A 15,466-nucleotide genomic window follows, 5' to 3' on the forward strand; every position below is an offset into this window, starting at 1 on the left:
TGGTACCAGCGCCGGGAGTCAGTTAAGAAGCTCCTCAACATCCCGACTGGAAGCTTCAGCTCTCAGCCGAGCGGACCTGTCCAGGCTGCCCGGGTCTTCACTGACCAGCAGCAGCCTCTCTGTCGCATTTCTGGGCTGAAACCAGGCTTCGGAACCGAGCAGCTCATGTGTATTTACCCCGCCGTGTATCTGTGGGCATAAGGACGGGAGGACCGAGCGATGTCTTCGCCGGGTTTCACAAACCTGAACAGCTCCGTCAGCTACAGCCAGAACTCGACGCCGAACGGTGGAGCTGCGCCCCCCTATCAGAACGGTACAGCAGGCCGGATGATGCGATTAGCCGGCTCGCTTAGCGTTAGCATGCTAACCCTCCGTGATGTCAGTTTGTCAGCCGTTGATTTTATAGTTATCTGTGCCGCTGTCCTCTGTTGTTAATTATAACAGTAACATTAAATATGAATGAGGACGAAGTGTAATTGTGTTTTAAAATTGTGTGTTTCAGCTAAAGCTAGGCAGGTGCTAACATAAGCTAACTTAAGAGCTAGCCCAGGTATTGAAACCCTAAGGAGATAGCGGCTAATATGTAGCTGATAAGCTAGCGTAAAACGAGCCAAGTGTTAGCTAGATAAAAGCAGTGTAACAGACAGCGTATATCAATTTCATAATGTCTGCTTTATATTGGAGCTCTGATAAACAACCATTCGATTATATTCACCCTGAAATAATTGTTTTTTATTGATTATTGATGGCTGCTGCTAGAGAGAGCTAACTGGGTATTAACCCTCACTGCTGAGGTGACAGCTGCTCATGAAGCCTGTTGTTTGCAGATAACCTTGGTTCAGAGCTTTGTCCTACTACACCTTGATGGTAGAAGTGGAATTAAAATACTTGTGACACTTATATGTACTTTATCACCTCCTCCAACCTTTCAGGTCCAGCACAGACATACCAGTCCATGTATCCACCTACAGGCTGCTATGGAGCCCCACCTCAACCACAGAGCTACCCCACCATCCCTGCCCACCCCACTCTTGCTCCCAACAAAACCCCCAGTATGAACAGTGCCCACAGTGCTTACTACTACCAGAGCAACCATCAGCAGCAGCCCCATCACCTCCCTCAGCATCATGTAGCACCCTCTCCATACAGTGCTCCCTCCAGCTCTGTCCTACCTTCTCAGGCATATGCCACCCTCCCCACCTCAGGACCACCACCACCCCCACCATCAAATGCCCAGTACAACCAGCAGCAGCAGCATCGGCCATATGCCACTCCAGGATCCTACTATGGACAGCAGTCATACCCAACACAACACTCCCAACAGCAGCAGCAACAACAACAACAGCCCAGTTTGGTGCCTGCTCCAGCTGGCGCCCCTGGAGCTCCCCTCTACCCAATTGTTTCGTACCCGTCTGCGCCAGGAAGTAGCCAGTATGGCACCCTGAGTTCCACCCAGAGCACCTCCACCCCTGGAGTCATGCCCACCCAGATGGGTGCACCCCTGCATCAGTACAACACCTCTCGGTCAGCCTCCACGACAGCGGCGCAGCCTGGGTACAGCGTGGCTCCTCCTAGTCAGCTGGTGCCAACAGTTAATGGTCAAGGAAGCACAGGTATCTTTGAATAGTTTAATTACGCTGTTGTTGAGCAGTTGCTGGCTGAAAAATTAGACAATTTCCTTGACATTCCTTAAACTACAGGCTTATGTCAGAGGACTTAAAGCAATTGTTGTTGCAGAGGCATATATACTAGCTGTTTTGGTAAATTTTGGCGATAAAAAGGCAATATTGGTATCATTCAAATGATTTTCTGCCAACACTTTGGTCATTTGGGAATTTGCGTTTTTTGCGTGTGTGTCAAGTAGTAAAGCTTCAAATTAACTACAGAAGAAATGTGTCTTTGTTAAAAAAATGACACTTTTTTTTAACTGTTTTTCCTCAAATCACTTACCACTTGAGTAAGCATTAAAATTCATAAACTGTTTCACACTTGCAAAAGTCAGTGTTTGTATCAGCCAATATAAGTGTGAAAAATCATCAAAACATACTGATACACACATAAATCCAAAAATAACCATTCAGAATTCCTTGAAGGTTTGTTGTAGAGTTGAAAAGACTGACAATGTCAATTTTGTACCTTTTTTAAAAAAAAATTTTTTTGTGTGTTTTTCTTCCCTAACCACAGTCCACCAACATTATGACCAAAGCCACCAGGCTTCTCTGAGCTACGACTCATATGGCGGGGTCACTCACTGCAGTGGTGGTGCAGATGCAGACCGACCGCCCTCAGGGACCCCCTCCACTTCAGTCCATTCCTCGCCGGGCCACCACCAAGGTAACAATATTTTAATTTCAGTTTATTTAAGACTCTGACAGGACACACAGAAGAATATAGATCAGATTAGTTACTATTCTTCAGTGCTGCTGGTTGTGAATTTTTTGACTGAGGAATGTTAGCAATGGGCCTCATGTATGTATGTATGTATGTTTGTATGTATGCATTTGTATGTACAAAGTTGGGAGTTCACAAACTGCCATTGTGCAGTTAATCTTCTAAATAAAATATGCATTGCAGCTGTTGTGAAGGAATCATTTAATGTAGTATAAAGTAAAGCTGTAAGTCCTCTGTTGTGATTTTTGTTAAAATGTTCAGACCAAAAAACATTTTTTATAGTTAAAAGGTCAACATGAAATGCTGAAGGACACACTAATGTAGTAGTTTTAGAAGTTGTCCTTTCATTTAATCTTTTATTTGATTGGATGTGTTTCTTTTTTTTCTAACCTGGTTGACTTTTCTGTTTAAACATAATGTTTTTATAGAGAAAATGACATTTGCTGGTGCAGATTCTCCAAGGAGCCTTTTGTTTAGATATACAGTTTGAATGAGTGGAATTGTGCTCTAAATTTGCAGTGCATGTGAATGGCTTACATGTTCACAGCTGCACTTTGGAAATGCACCACACGTCATCTGTTGCACACATGCACACACTTTCAAAAGTGCAGGTGTGAGTGTCTATACAACTTTGAGGCGTTCAGGTTCTAACCAGCCAGCTGCTGGTTTACTTCTGCTGTGACCTCTGAATTTTTTTTCCACTGTCTCTCTGACACCAGCCGCACCTGCATTAAATCATAATTTGAGTTGCAAAAACCAAATGACTTTGAAGATTTGCATAGTTTCGCCAAGAACAAGAAAGGAAGTATATTTTAAGAAGTGTTAAACGACCAATGGCCATAACATTTTTCCAGATTTTTCACTCTCTGTGGCCTTTAAAATGTGTTTACCTAAATCAGTTTCCTCTGTCCCAGTAATATTGGCCTGAGGCAAGAGAAACAGGTTATACAATAGCGAGAGATTAACAGGACAAAAAAGGACACACCTCTCTTATAGACATGTATTAAAAGGGACAGTGTGTTGTTACAAGTATTTGTATTGGTGGTTAATTAGTGTTAAATCAAGTGGTCTAATTATTTTAAGCTGGGTTAAAGCTATACGGTAAAACTGAAAGCAATAGTTGATTATTATGGCCAGTTATTGTGGTGCAAATGGAATTTTTTATTGTGATATATTTCAGTAAAAAATAAAAAAAAATAAACTGCCCTTATACAGCCTGTCTGGCATAATCCAAGCCCAGAGATCAGATGTTATTTACACCCTTGACACACGGTGGAGCTCGTGTGCACACTTCAGATAGGGTGCGTCCTAGCGCTGTTAGCTTAGTAGCTACTTTAAAGATTTCGGCTTAAAAATTTGGGACCTCAGGGCTTGGACTAGGATTATCCCAGACAAGCTGTACTGAGCCATTTTATGTTTTTTATGGTTTAATTTACTTTTTTAAAACAAGTCTCATGCTACTCTAGGTGATCACATCAGCTGTTTTCCTGCAAGGTGATGACAAAATTTTCATTTTTAGGTGAATATTTATTTATCTGCAGCCCCTCCAATCACTTTGACACATTTAGAGATATAAGATGCTTTTTTGAATAATGTGTACATATAAGTTTTTAGTTATTAGTTGTCTCTGTTGGACCTTTTTTTTTGTACAACTTATCAGTTGGCCTAAGATTTTACTGGTTTCATATGTAGACTTGGATATATAGTTATCGCTAAGCAACACACCTTGTTGCAAAGCAGGCTGTGATTCACCCTTTTCTCAGTACCTTTTTCAGTTTTGCTGGAGGGTCTTTAACTCTTGTGCATGAAAACAAAGATCATCAGTAATTTAAAGATCGTTAATATTGGTTTTGACTGGCAAAACCGTCTACCACCTGCTACTTTTATCAAAGCATAGAAGTTATAGAGACTGTCTTTACTGTCACTTCAATCATATACAGCTAGTACACAAGGGAATGAGACAATGTTCCTCCTCGAACATGGTGCTACATAGCCTGCACAAAACTACAGAAAGTGCTTGTGTGTGTCCATGTACAAACAGCACAAGACCTTGCAAAAATATTAGTTGTACAAAAAGATAAAAGTTTATTCACGGCTTCAACACGTGTGCACTAGGGATGCAACAATATTCAATATTTTATCGAACCGTTCAATACGCCCTGTTAGGTTCAATACACAAAGGCAAACAATACAATACATTACAATACAATACTACAATAATGTTTGCTGTTTAACCTGATTGGATACGGCATATGTTTTTTATGGAAGGCAATTAAGATAAGTGTTAAATTTTTATAATAAGGTTTGTGGTTCGACTATATCTGCTTTTAATTATTTTTACATGCAATATTGCCTTTGCTAGTGTGAGTAGTTTTATATTAAGCTATCGAAACCGTACCGTTACCGTGGCCCAAAAACTGTGATGCATACCGAACTGTGGGAAAACTCTATCGTTGCATCCCTAGTGTGCACACACATCTCATGGAATGAAATTTACTGCCCCTCCTCCGCCGCTCTTTCTGCCGTCGATTACTTCATCTTGACAGTTTTCTTCTGTACTTTCCCACTCCCCCTTCCAACAGGCATGCAGTATGGATATGTTGCTAATAGTGGAGCTAGCTCTGCCTCTGCCACCACCTCAGGCCCAGCCGCAGCCCCCTCGTCATCCAGCTCTGATGATGATGATGAGGAGGAGGAGGAGGATGAGGAAGCAGGTCTGCTTGAGCTTTTTCCTCCCCACAACTAATCCCCATAAACTCCTTCAGCTCTTTGTATCCCCTCTAAACGAACCTCCATCCATTGTGTTTACCTTTGGTGTGTTTCCATCCCCAACCCGTGCAGCGTCTTCTTCTGTGTCTGATGGCCATCTGTCACTACCAACATGCTTAATCAGTTTGCCGCTCATCATTCGTACCTTCCCCTTTCTAATGGGCTAATCAGATTTTTTCCCTCCCCTTCCTGCTGCCTCCTCTACAGCTTTCCAAAGTTCACCCAGTGCTCACCATCTTTCACCCTCACACTCATCAGTACTGACACTGAATCATATTTTAAATCTGTGCGTACACTGCTGCTCTTCTGCTCCATCACTGAAAACTGAAATTCTGTCTCTCAGAGAGGTAAGAGGGTTAGCATTTCAGTTTGACTTCTGCCAGATTCTGCTCGTCTTCATTGTCATGCAGTGGAGGGAGTCATCCTTGCATGCTGTCTAGCTCTGTCTCACTCAGTGGCCCCATGGATATGATGATCCCTCTGTAGTGCCCCTCCAATTATCCCTACAGATGATGGAAAAAGAATCAATAAGTTGTGTTCTTTCTTCTGATCGTCTTACAACCCCAGAGCTCTGGTAGCAGTGAATCTCAAGGCTGTGGATATGAGTAGGAATTTGATGTTGTTGGCTTATTTTAAGCTCACATTTAAGTGTTTTGAAACACTTGTTTTTAAGTGAGTTAGTTCTGAAACAAATAGTTCATCAACAGGAACAACAATTTTTTTCACACGACTAATGACTAGTGCTGCAACAATTAATCGATTAGTTGTCAATTACATTAATCAATCAATAAATCCCCAACCGTTTTGATAATCGATCAATCAGTTTGAGTAATTTGTAGAAGAAAATTTTTTAAAATTCTCAGATTCCAGCTTCTTAAATGTGAATATATTCTGGTTTCTTTGCTGCTATATGACAGTAAACTGAATATGCTTTGGGTTGTGGACAAAACAAGATATTTGAGGATGTCGATTGAAATTTTCACCATTTTCTTACATTTTATAGACCAAACAACATATCAATTACTCGAGAAAATAATCAACAAATCATCGACAATATGAATATTTGTCAGCTGCTGCTCTATGAGTAATAGATGAGTAATAGTTTAAGATTAATAGTGAGGTCATTGGGCTTCTAGAATGTGAGGATTTGCTTCTTTTCTTGGCATATTATTGTTAATTGAATGTGGATTGTTGGTCAAACAAAATGAAAAAATGTGCTGAACATTTCTCTCAAAAATAATTAAGAGAATAACCTCCAGACAATGGTTGCACCTCCAAGTGTGAATGTGCAGAGCTGTGTGTTGAAGGTGCTGACAAAGAGAACTTTGCTCTCAGGGAAACTCACTTGAGCAGATAAAAGTCGATATAACTAATGAAAATAATCAGTGTCCACCTTAAAAATGATTTTTATATCCTAGTGGCACAATGCTTTAAAATGACATAACATCAAAGTTGCACTTGAATTGAATTAGTATGCTTACGATCAATAATGATAAAGTTAATTATTTGATATGATTAAAAGATTTAAATGTTTAAAAAAAGTAACTTCTTTACTTCTTAAATATCTGGACCACATAATACAGTACTGAGCTGAAACTCTCCTGCATATGTGTGTTATGTACCTCTCAGGTGTTCTGCTGATGAATGTCCCTCAGGAGCTGTGTCATCAGCTCAGGTTAACAAGTTTTTAAATATAGTCACTCCCCTGCCAGCAGGTCCTGGCTCTGTGTGTGTTTTCTGACTTGCCTGCTCCCCGAGAGAGAGATGGCTGAAGATTTAGTCTCCGCAGTTAGCACTCATTTACACCTCTGTTAACAAAGACATAAGTTTGTTTTGGCTTTCAGCTTTTTCCCCTCGTGATTATTTCAATTCCCCTTCAGTCTGTCTCACGAGTCACCTGCTGCAATAGATTACCAGTTGTTGATTTCTGGATTCCATGCTAATATCTGAATCAGAACTGTGATATAAAGTTATTCAAAATTACATATAAATTAACAACCTGTGTTTAAGTGTTATGCATTACTTAATCTATTTAACTTAATGGTGAAAAATAGAGCCCCACCGAAATCGACCAATATTATCATAACATTTATATCGGTGCTGGCATATATGTTGTCCGATATGATTTTTTTTTTTTTTTTTTTTTCACGGAACATAAAGTAGAAAAAGAAGCTTGGGTTCATTTATAATAATTCCCAGTGAGATTTGCTGTTTCAGTGCACTGACAAGTTTATTGATAAACTATTGTAATCCTGCTTTGTAACCGCATTTAAGGGATCATTGCAAAAACTTTTTTATATATAGGTATACTTTTTTCTTTGGAATCAATATTTTTGATTGTAAAATAAAAATACAACACGATCATATTATTAGGAGATGGTACCTCTAAAAGTCTATAAATGATATCATCAAAATGTTGCTCACTCCTAATGGACAAAAATCAAAGTTTAACCTGTGTTTTAAGATAGTAATGGAGTTGATAATTCTTGTTATCAAATGAGAATCAAGGTGGTTCAGTCTCTTTTTGGTATTAAAACATTACACTTTTTTACCCAGGTTTAATTCACTAACAAAGGATAAAAAGGCAAAAATGCCTGTCAAAATGTCCTGAAGCCCAAGGCAACATCTTCAAGTTTGTTTTGTCAGACTAACTGTCTAGAAGGCAAAGACATTCAATTTACAAAGCTGAGCTTCTGCTAGTAAAAATTGTTTAGTTTTAAGTAGAGCAGTGTCGTTCAAGTCACATACAGTATGTTCTTTTCTTTTTGCTTTGTCTTCTTGTGTCCTCTTTGCTGAGTCACCCTGCCACTTGTACCAAAATGTCTCAAGAAGATGTACTCGTTGTCATGGCAGTGCTGAGGCAAGTCTCAGCTGATTGTTGCAGCACATGTTGCATCTTGAAGCACAAACTGTAGACATGTGGTCTTCACACTGATCGTAGATCATTAGATCAGTATCACTTGTGAGAAACAGATTAGAAGGGGGGACCCTGTTGGCCTCAGTATGATTGAACCTTCTTTAATTTTCAGTTGTAAGGATCGGCAACAGCCCGGAAGCAAAGCAGAGTCGTCTTGTGACTAAAAATCTTAGAAGGGTTAGAAGATAAAGGGAAATTATGCTGAATAATGTTTTACTCTGAGTAGCATCCTCTTTATTAATCTATGAGCTGACAGAACAAAGCAGGAGAGGCGAAGAGGAGGAGGAGGAAGTGTCAAAAGAATATTGGAAGAGGAGGAGGAAGAAGGCTAAGCTGTCCTGGTGTCCTCCTCCTCCAGAGCAGATAATCCAGTAGTCTGCTGGTCCGATTTAGTTGGAGATAATTGGATCCCGTCCCGTCCAATGAGTTCTCTGCCAGAGGCCTGTCGTGTCTTGGTTTGCTGCTGTTGATCCCTCCTTTTGGCTCGCATGGATTAATGGCTTCATTCAAATATTCTGCCCTTGTAATCCTTTTGGAAACCAATTCGTTATTGGACACGAGAGGGAGAACAGTAGCAGCAGTAGACCAGAATGCCATGCAACTGCAAGACATTTTTTAAACAGTTTTTCCTGTATTTGATGGAGTACAGTAGAAAAGAAGATGGAAAGTGTGAACACAGAAGGCTGTTTATCCACTAACAGATGCAACTTATCCATTTGTTGCCCCTTTTCTGACCATCAGTTGTTTGGCATTCTGGGAAATGAATGAAATCACCAACATAGTGGAAAAATGAAGAAGCATCTTAAAAGGAAGTGTGTAAAAGAATGACAACAGTCACAAATGAATAGTCTGCTGTGGAGTTTTCTTGTGAATAAGCAGTTATGCATTTAAAGATAATCACCAATATACGTTTTGTGTATGCTTGAAGAAACAATGTGTTGAATGCATTTCCTTCCTTGTATAAAGAAGAAAATCAATTTTCAGACCTGAAATGACCTGCAGTGACTTTGTTTACATGCATAGATTATTCAAATTATTCAGTGTCTTGCCCTTATTTCTAAAATGACAACATACCTACTAAGCTGTTTACATGGCTAATGATAATGAATATTGCACTAATATTCCTGTTTACATGCAGCACTGCATACTCCAGTTAATGCATCCAAAAACCTGTTGATATCCACTATTACATAATGCTGAAAAGTAGGGTTGTTTCTGCTTTCGACCAGAAATTTGGGATCTTCTGTGTGCGTCTCTACCCCTGTGGTAAGAACCAGATTAAGACATGTATTCAAAAAATTGCTCCTTTTAAAACCTGAATTATATCGTCATTTCTCACAAGGCTACATTCGAAATTGGGCGTAATTCAGAATATCCAAATGGAATATTCTGTTTATATGACCTGTTTCAAATCCTGAATAATAATGTAGAATTAGTGTGCATGGAAACAATCATTATTTACACTGGCTAGACATCCTACTCTTCACCACCTTTTGCTTGCTACAATAATTGCTGGCCATTTCATGGCATATTTAAAGTTATGAGTTAAGAAAATGTTTTAACATTTAGAGAATATAGAAGGGACACTGACAGTGAGAGAAAATATCTGTGTGAAAGACAAGGAGAGAGAGTGTGAATGAAAACAATGGACGAGAGAGAATATTAATTACTGTCATTCTTTACCCATCACACAATCTCTGTAATCTTTTGCTATTCTCATGTTTCTATACTCCATATTCGTCCTCCGTTCCTTCGATGTTTTCTATCCTCGGAGGCCTGTGTTCTCCACCAAACATTCGTCTGCTTAAGTGCATCCTTTCATCGTGTTCTCTTTCCTGTACTCACGCTGCCTCGTCTCTTTTTTCTCTGAGGCCTGAAGGAGGCCAAATGCAGCGCTCTTCATGGCCAACCAAAGAAAAACTGCTTTTTATTTTCCTTTTAATGTTTTTGCCGCTTTAGCTCCTCGGTTTTTTTTTATTTTTTTTTATTTGACCTTCCTTCTTTCTCTCTTTTTTACCTTTCAGTTTTATCTTTCAACCTTTGCCTCTTCAGTTGTACTTTGTTATGCTTTTTATTTTGCCATTTCAATGGATCTTTTTTTAAACTATATTAATTTCATTCATTACTCTTCCAGTCCTCCAACCAGTCTTTGCCATTTTTATTTGTGTTTTTAACTCTTTCTATGTTCCTCTCTGCCTCTCTCAGGTGGTGACACTTCCTCATCCTCTACTGGCAGTGCCTCTCCGGTGCCCAACAGCTATGATTCCCTGGAAGGGGGCAACTATCCAGGTATGTTTCGATCACAAACACATTGTTCATCTAAATAATAGGCATACAGAACGATATATCACAGTGCAAAGTTTCTTTTCTGGGGCCTTCTCTCTTCCTTGTGTTTTATTAAAGTTGCTGCACTTATTGAGACAGAAGATGAAGCTGTCTGTTAACTTTACTAAAGTAATTTATTAAATGGTATATATGAAGCAGAGCAACAATTAAGCAGACTATTAAATTAATTGGCAACTATTTTTATAATCGATTGATTGGTTTGAGTTCATTTTAATACAAAATGTCTTGATTCCACCTCCTGCAATGTGAATATTTTCTGATTTCTTTCCTCCTCTATGACGGTAAACTGAATATTTTTGTGTTGTGGACAAAACAAGATATTTGAGGATGTGATGTTGGACTTTAGGAAACACTTATGTTTTCCACCATTTTCTGATATTACATAGACCTAGCAACTAATTGATTAATTATGAAAATAATCAACAGATTGATGGGAAAATAAAACATAATTATTAGTTGCAGCCCAAATGAAAAGCAGCATTTCCCCAAATATATAATTTGTAACTCTATTCTAAGTATTTGAGAATTTGATTATGTTTGACGAGAGAAAATATCTCATGTCCTATTTTGATGCGGCAACGATCACAGATAAACTGCAACATAGTCATGCTCTTACTCACGTCATCAAATGTTAAGAGGTTGATGGAAAGTAGGGACAGCTGAACATAAATAATAAACGGTGGGGAACATAAACTTATCATATCAAAACCAAATAAAAAAATATTATTTGGGCTTAGAAATAAAAACTCCCCCTCTGAGTAGAGATCTGGGAGAGGAGATATCTATGTGCAGTGAAAGGATGATGAGATGCACTTCTCAAATTATGTAAAAGCCTCTGATGGAAATGGGACACAGACAGACACACACACAAACACACACTTCCCACATAAATATCATACTTCCAAAATGCACTAAGCAGCTACACTGATCTTTGCACTGCCATAATCATGTAAAACATCGAAAAAACACCTGTCTTACAAACATCAGACTTCTTTACTACTAAACTCTCTTGCGTTCAGATTCCATGTCACCTTCCAATGACATGACCAACCAGGCTGCGCCCTATGGTAACTATGGTTACTCCAACATGCAACCAGCCTATCGACAAGGGCCGCCCTCCCACGCTGACTCTTCCCCATCTCATGACCTGTACAGCCAGTCCGGCTACCAGCAGTACTCTCAGGTGAGACCACAGCTGGAATAAAATAGATCCTGAGAGTTATGTTGTTGTTGATGCCATTATTTCTCATTTGCAAGTGAAAAACATTTGACACGCTTCCAGATGTCTGAGTGATTTAGAGGTTTGTTTTTCTTCTTGTGATTGGCTGTTTCTTCAGTTGGAGAAACAACCGAACCAATCAGAGCCTTTGTGGGCAGGACTTAAGTTTGAGTCAAAGAAACAACATAGAAGATCAACATAGGTTTCATATTTTGTCTCTCAGCATGTCAGACTTTTAAAATAACTTGAGGCAGAGATTCAACAAAATACTGCCAGTTTTATCTTTTAACAACTGTTGATAAAGTTGCAACAGAAACTTTGTCTCAACGCTGATATTTTCAATGCAGTGTGAGTGTGGCCTGAAGACTAAATTCTTATCCTCTTGTAGTGTCAGGAATGTTCTTGCTGTATGAGTCCTAATTTATCACAAGAGTAAAGACTAAATATGTCACTGTGCCTCGTCTGCAGCCATTCCCGAACCTGTCCCAGCTGTCTGCTGCACTCGGGGGGCTGAGCGGGGTGCCGGAGCTGGAAGTGGAGGCCCTGAGGCCAGTCAACCTGCTGCAGGAGAGGAACCTGCTGCCCCCCAGGCCCATCGAAGCCCCCGAACCCAACCTCAGCCCCGACCTCAAGAAGGTCAACTGTAGTCCACAGTAAGTAAAAAGTAATATGCCATTTTTCAAGCAAAAAATGCTGGTTCCAGCTCTTCAAAATGTGAGGATTTTGCTGGTTGTCTTTTTAATTTGTGATAATAAATGAAGAGTCTTTGGGTTTCGGACAAAAGAAGCAATTTGAAGATGTCACTTTGGGCTCTGGGAAATTGAGATTTTGTATTCAGCAAAGTTCAGTTTTTTTCACATTTTTTGTGAAAATACATTTTGTGAAAATGAATTGTGAAAATACATTTTGTGAAAATGAATTGTGAAAATACATTTTGTGAAAATGAATTGTGAAAATACATTTTTTTTAATTGATTATGAAAATAATCGTTAGTTGGAGGCCAAAAAGTGGGTGACATGAACTGTAATGAACCTAATTGAAAGACCTTAGGAGCCAAGAAATAAATAAATGCTTAAATATATGAAAAATAACATAATTATCAAGGGTTAAAACATTACATACTATTTCTTTTCTCATACATCATCTCTGTTATTTAAATTAATTCTTTTGAGATTTCTCTTTCTTGCATACACACATTGAGTCTCTCACTCTGTCATTGTCTAATCTGTGGAAGTGTTTTGTTTCCCTGCTGATCAGGACATTCAGGTGTACCCTGACCAGCATCCCACAGACCCAGGCGTTACTCAACAAGGCCAGGCTCCCTCTGGGCCTCCTCCTCCACCCCTTCAGAGACTTACAGGTAAGATTTGGTGCTTAGAACCCAACAAAAATCAACATACACTGGAATATACAGACACAAACTGTCTTTGTCTCATCTCCTATGCATTTCTGTGTTTCTGTACATAAGTACAGAGTAAGTGTGTACTCTTAGTATGTTGTGTTTTTTTTAACTTAATTTTAAGCTGTTGCTAAGGGGTGTTTCTGAGGACCAGCAGTAAATATTTAGAGCTGAAGTTGAAAATACTGTGCTGTTTGCCTAGAAAAAAATCTTTAAAACAACAGTTGTATTATTACTGTATATGAAAATTCATGGTGGTGTTACTACTGTTGCTGCTGTTACCTAAAGCTGTTGTACTGTTAAGTTTTATCCGTTAATAGTTGAAAATGTCCTTGATTTTTCAGGACAACTTTGCCGTTAGCACCAGCCCAGCACAACTCCACCTTTTCTAATCAGAAAAGGTTTATTTTGTGCAGAAAGGGATGATAAAAGAGGATTAAGAGAACAAATAAAGAGCAAATAAAGATTGTGATTAGATTAATGTCGGTTGATTGAGTATTTGATAGAATACAATAGAGGATTAAGTGATTTATATGAATAAGTCATTCATTATTACATAAATACAATTTAACTAACTGAAGATGGGGGAAGAATACTGTACATGTACAAAAAACTTTAGTGGTGTTTGTCCTCATGTCATAATGAATCTGTTATAAATCTGTTCTCGTCGTTACAAAGAACCGTAGGAGAAGTAGCAGAACAGACAGCAGGAGGAGAATAATGATGAGGTGCAGGAAGATGAGTGAGTGTATTTATAGAGGTGTCAGTCGATGTTGTGTCAGAGGGTATGAACCGACAGAGAGCAGGGATACCACATAAGAAACAAATAGCTGACACAAGCGAAATGGTTGTAAAAGTTTGAAGGTGGCTGGGAACTTTTTCAAGTTCTTGTAGGTTGCAAAAACATGTGAGGGGGTCAAGTATATTTGAAGTGAATTTTCATAGGGACTCACTGATTAAAATGGGATTTTTTTCTTCATTTATATTCACGCAGTAAAACAGATTGACAGCCTAGAAACAGCCAAGTGCATCCACAGTCTCTGATAGACTTGGCTGCAAAGACACTTACGGATCTGCAATAGTTGTCAGTGCTCAGTTGCTTTCATAGTAGATGACTGTAACGCCATGGATGCAGGTTTCACACTCGCCATGTGCTTCACACTGCTCCTCTCGCCAAGTTCACACTACACACCTCTGCGCTTGTGATAATCTGTGTTTGAATTCTAAAGCAGACATTCGTTCTCCTCCACAGTTCCACCAGTTACCTCTCAATCCTGGCACCACTGATAGTTATTAAAAAATAAAAACAGCTATGAATATGGTTTACCACCTCATAATCTATGCTAGACAGCCTCACACACATGCTAGACAGCCTGGTAACGGATACCAAATTCAGTGTTCATTTTCAAAACTAATGACCAGTGGTTTTAACTAAAAAAGACATTCTGGGGTATGCAATACATCAGGAATGCAAAGTTATGTACCTTGGAAATATCAATGATTTTATCATTGATAATGATGGATAGTTGTAGATGTAACAGTGGTTTAAAATTGTAAGAGATTTATACTATGGAAAAATAACCTGTCAGCTCAGAGTGTGAGAAAATGTTTTTGTTGGTAAATGGAAGAAGATACTGGATTTATAAGCACTTCTTAGATAATGGACACCTGTAAAAATGTCTGTTTTGTTTTAGTTTCTTGTGTTTTTATCTGTTTCGTTTTATTTTTGGGATTGTAAAAAAAAATCTAAATATCTAATAAATCTAATAAAACAATCAGATATTAGCGAATATCGGACAAGATATACCCGAGCGATATATATAAAGTACTCATGCAGAACAACTCCTTTCAAAGTATTATGTTACATCATATAAGCATATCATATGTTTTCTATGTTACTAGTAACTGTAAGTGTTAATAAATGTAGTCTAGTAAAAGTCTAGTAAAGTAGAATTATTGAATGAGAATTTTGACATACTTTCATTAAACTTAATAACAGTAGTTGAGTAAATGTATTTAGTTAATTTCCACCACTGCTGGTGACTAGAAATGTGGAACAAAATTTAGTGTGTTCAGCAAATTGTTAAAAATAAAACGATAAGATAATTTGTGGAATAATGTTCCGTGTAGCTGCCAGGTGAGGAAGAGCCTAGATTCTAACGTAAAAGTGTATAAAGTTCTCAGGTGACCCTGGTCCGCCAGCAGAAGTCTTTGAGAACACACTTGTAGAAACTTGAGAGATGGAGACAAAAAAGTGGCTCAAACAAAGCTTTGTGTAACCACATTCCCCGAGAAACAAAGCTTCTTCTCTCCAGTCGTCAGCTGAGGCTTCGGCAGAAGAATGTTTTGAAAAGGTCATGAATGAGACAAAACCTGAAAAGATGCATGAAATTTCAAATATTCAACTCACAAGACACATTTGAAC

General features: G+C 38.8%; 1 protein-coding gene across 2 annotated transcripts in view; it reads left to right on the forward strand.

The window, feature by feature from the left end:
* Positions 1–26: 26 nt before the first annotated feature.
* The window catches only part of sec24b (SEC24 homolog B, COPII coat complex component), a 30,427-nt gene continuing 14,987 nt past the window's right edge, over positions 27–15,466 (forward strand). The window contains exons 1-8 of one of the 2 annotated variants that reach the window (XM_073487390.1): positions 27–313; positions 933–1,613; positions 2,185–2,334; positions 4,974–5,105; positions 10,283–10,366; positions 11,443–11,606; positions 12,111–12,295; positions 12,900–13,002. In XM_073487390.1, the coding sequence (XP_073343491.1) occupies positions 220–313; positions 933–1,613; positions 2,185–2,334; positions 4,974–5,105; positions 10,283–10,366; positions 11,443–11,606; positions 12,111–12,295; positions 12,900–13,002 (1,593 nt within the window). In that variant the 5' untranslated portion in view covers positions 27–219. The remainder of the gene's footprint in view (positions 314–932; positions 1,614–2,184; positions 2,335–4,973; positions 5,106–10,282; positions 10,367–11,442; positions 11,607–12,110; positions 12,296–12,899; positions 13,003–15,466) is intronic. The other variant, XM_073487391.1, reaches the window with a different exon arrangement.

Source organism: Pagrus major, chromosome 18, assembly GCF_040436345.1.
Source record: "Pagrus major chromosome 18, Pma_NU_1.0".
NCBI lineage: Eukaryota > Metazoa > Chordata > Actinopteri > Spariformes > Sparidae > Pagrus > Pagrus major.